Raw genomic sequence first — 4,048 nt, 5'->3', positions numbered from 1 at the left:
GCTGCTGTACTGCCCTGTGGCCCGGCTAACGCGGCTGTGCTTGCAGGTGTGGTTTCAGAACAGACGGGCCAAGCGGCGGCGGCAGGAGAAGCTGGAGGTGACCTCTATGAAGCTGCAGGACTCGCCCATCCTCTCCTTCAACCGCTCACCGCAGGCAACACCCATGGGTCCCCTCAGCAGCAACCTGCCCCTGGAGACATGGCTCAGCCCGCCTGTGCCCAGCAGCACCGCCCTGCAGACCCTGCCTGGCTTTGTGGCCTCGCCGCAGAGCCTGCCCGGCAGCTACACACCACCCCCCTTCCTGAACTCTCCGGCAGTGACCCATGCGCTGCAGCCCCTGGGCGCCATGGGGCCACCGCCACCTTACCAGTGCGGGGCCACCTTTGTGGACAAGTTCCCCTTGGATGAGGCAGACCCGCGCAACACCAGCATTGCTGCCTTGCGGATGAAGGCCAAGGAGCACATCCAGTCCATCGGCAAACCCTGGCAGACAATCTGAACTCCCTCTTCAGCACGTGGGAGAAACCCACGGGGAAGGCCAGTCCTCGGACAACCAAGGGACACCCTTGCCCTGCACTGGCTCCCCCAAATGGCAAGGCAAGGGAGGGCTGTCCCTTGCACCAGCTTTTCCCCCACACCCCGACTTGCTTTGTATTTTGTGGTCCTTTTAATTCCCTTTTCCACATGCCCTGCAGAGTTAGGGGCCTGATCATAGCTTAGGAAAAAAATCTCTTTTGCTCTCCCGCCGTGGCTGGATGCTTTAGTTGCAATAAAAGCTGCAGTAGGGCGAAGAGCTGTGTAAGGTGGCTGGGAACAGAGGCCTGCGTTACCTGGGGAGGGTTTTCTGGTTTTGCACCATTAAATGGCACGACCTTCACAAAGGCTGTGCATTGTGTTTTTGCGTGTGAGTGGGCTGCTTGGGCTGGACCCTCCATTGCCTGTGATGTGCAGAGGGGTGGGACAGGCTTGGCCGTGGGCCTTCCGCCCTCCCGCTCCAGCAGCAGGACCGTGCCCAAACTGGCTGTAAGCACTGGGGGCTCGGGGCAGCAGCTCCACAGCAGGGAGCGCATCCAACTATGGGGCTTCCTGCTCGGCAAGGAGGGGCCAGGGCCCTGGCAGTCCGTGGGTCAGGTGCAGCACTCCCACAGCTGCCCTTGTGGGGCAGCCCTGGGTTCAGATGGGCTTTGCCCACCCCTGCCCTAGTGGGCTGGGGTCGGTGCCAGTCCCCTGGCTGTTGCTGCCTTCTAAGAGAAGGGGATTGGCAGGTGCTGCAGGGCCCCGTGCCCCTGCAGCCCAGCTGCCCTTGGGGGGAGATGGGTGGTAGCTGACAGGGCACTGGCTGCCCGACTGGGTGGCCAGAGCCGTCAGCAGGGGCAGAGCGTGCAGGAGGGGCCTGCTGGGTACGTCCTGCCTGGTGAGGCTGCCCAATGCAGGCCCCAGAGGCTGGCACGGCGTTGCGTCGTGCTCGCTCCTCCGCCCACCCAGTGCCCATCGCCAAGCTGCTGAAACTAAAACTGCGGTATCTTTATTTTTCATTATCTCCGTTACTGCCTGTAATGGGGCTGAGAAGCTGTAATGAAACACCCCTTCTCCACTGGGCATGGGGTGCTCTACACACTCTGAAGGTTGTGGCAATTAACGTTTCTCATTAGGGAAGAGAGAAGGATGCACAAGCGCCCTCATTGTGTCCTGGAGATGATTCAATGCAGACTGGGAGACTTCTCCTTTCACCATTTCCCACTCGTTGTGGCCAGACAAAGGCTGGCGTCTAATTATATTTTCACAATCTGTGCATATCTTTTAAGAGTCCTGTCAGAAACAAGTATGTCAGCTTTGTTTAGCTTCACTTCAGAGAGCTTTTTAACCTTAGACAGCAGTTTCTAAACATCCCTTCACAGTCTTCTCCACAGCAGCCCCCATCTATTGTCTGGAGAGCTTCTTTTACAGATAATAATAGGAATCCCTCTATTTTGAAACGCCTTTTCCTCTCTCCCCGGCCTCCCTGCAGATCCAACCTGCCTCTCTGGACCAGAGCACATGCTGTGCCCAGGCCCCCAGGCTTCCCTTCCCTGAGCTCTGCTAGTCCGGGGGAGTGCAGGGAGGCCCAGTGAGTGGTCCCCACTGAATTCAGGGGGGGATGTAGGCCTTGCTTGGGTCAGACCCTCCTGTTGGGCTCTGGACTTGTCAGTGCCACTGTTCGTGCGTCTGTGGTGGTGCCCAGCATCCCCAGCACACAGCTCTTTGCTTCCTTGGCAAAGAGTGCCATGCTGTCAGGAAAAGAAAGTGCTGTCGCTGTTGGGACCAGGGAAGTAATTTGCTAACTTCTAGTAAGGAGACCTGAGTAAACTTCTGGGGGGAGGGGAGGAGAACAAAAACTGTATTGCTTCAGTTTTTAGGTCTTACTCCAGCGCTCCTTTCACAGGTGAGCTTTGTGCCACCAAGGATGCTGGGCTTGCAAGAAGGCACATGTCCTCTGGTGGCTACAAGGGAAGGATGTCTCTTTGTGTGCTTGCACACCCTGGGCTGCATCAGTAACGGACACGCACTAACAAATGACTGCACAGGCTCTGTACACTCTTCCTCCTTGGGGGTAGGAACAATCCCACTTGTCATTACTTGGCTGCAGTCCAGCTGCAGCTCTGATGCTGAAAACCCTCCTGCATATGAGCACATTTAACTGTTGCCCAAAAGCTCTTACCTGTGCTTATTGCTCATGATTAACAAGCAAGTCCCCAAGATTTCAGTGGTGCCCTTCCACATTTTGACACTACCACTCTCCTTCCCTGTTGCCTCCAGTTATTCTGCATCCTGTAAAGCCATTGGAAAGACCCCCCTGACTTTTTGATCAGCGCTGTAACCAGCACTGAATGCTTGGTTACTTGAGATAGTCGAAGAATAACAGTAGATAACACCACAATGACAGGACAGCAGAAACAGCAGCTGAAGACACCTGTTCACTTTTATTAAGCTCCTGATCTAACACCTGCCAGCAAAAAATGAAAGATTATGTCAAGCTATGGTGATTGTTCTTTTATTGACATATTAAGCAGGTCTTTTGTTATACATTGTACATGTGAACCCTGTAATGGATAAACTGTGTGCAAGTCATGTCCTTCAAGGAAAGCTATGAGTTTATTGCTAAAAATAAATATTTTAACCAGCTAAACATAAGTGGGCACAGACAGGTAAATATTTTTCAAAAGAACAAAGGGACAGAGGCATATGCAAGCTCATATCTTTCTTGTACCCTGTATAGTTTTCTGTGTTCCTACACTTTCTTTCAAATTGTCCCATTCCATTTTAAAAGCTCATTTGTTCATTTTGTTGTAAATATCTTCTCCTTCTTAATTGGGTGCCGAGTCTAATAATCCTGCCTCGGCTTGTTAACTGTACAATAGCAGTCAGAGTTAATGACCCATTAGTGATTAATTCCTTAAACAGCATCTAATTGCTCACTGTAAAACCTTTTCTTAAAACTGGATTAAATCATCTAGATCCTTAACCACTTCTTTACTCTAACTTTGCTAAGGCTATTAGCCTGGCCTTTTCCGAGTCATCTATTTCTTCTTTTACTTAAACTGTATTAGCAAGATAGTATTTTTAGTGTCTATATTTTACTTCTTTGCAACATCTGAATTTCTAAGGAAGAATAATACCAATAAAAGACTGCCAGTGAAAATATTAAGAAATGTACTCCTTTGCAATGAGACAATTGCAGACAGTGAATGTTGCTATGCTAACCATGGCATACCACTTTTGGGAGAGGTGGACTTGTAGGACAGGGTTTGTCAGTGGTCACGGCTACTCATGGAAGTGTGTAGGCTTTGGCGGGTGAAGCTGTAAATACTACTTAGAGTTTTCCCAAGAGTAACTTGGTCTTCGCTCAGTGTCCTGAATATGGGGCAGTCAGCAAGGGCTGCCCCAAGAGACTCCTGGGAGGAATTGCTACATGGAGATGAATCCTTGCTGCCCTTCCATGGGCACAGATCCCTGCTCCTGGGGGTGCCGCACCTCCCTTCTCAACACAGGGCAAATGACTAGTGAGGAG

At 51.8% G+C, this 4,048-nt stretch overlaps 1 protein-coding gene across 1 annotated transcript; it reads left to right on the top strand.

Annotated features, from left to right (window-relative positions):
- Position 1: 1 nt before the first annotated feature.
- Positions 2 to 499, top strand: RAX (retina and anterior neural fold homeobox; the record flags this gene model as incomplete). The annotated part of the gene is made up of 1 exon (XM_009330326.1): positions 2 to 499. A coding segment is annotated over one exon (498 nt), but the record flags the coding sequence as incomplete, so codon positions are not given.
- Positions 500 to 4,048: the final 3,549 nt, after the last annotated feature.

The sequence above is a fragment of the Pygoscelis adeliae genome, unplaced genomic scaffold (genome assembly GCF_000699105.1).
Source record: "Pygoscelis adeliae isolate BGI_AS28 unplaced genomic scaffold, ASM69910v1 Scaffold568, whole genome shotgun sequence".
In the NCBI taxonomy this organism is placed as follows: Eukaryota; Metazoa; Chordata; class Aves; order Sphenisciformes; family Spheniscidae; genus Pygoscelis; species Pygoscelis adeliae.
Note: the sequence above shows the minus strand (reverse complement) of the source record. Positions and strands in the feature narration are given on the sequence as shown.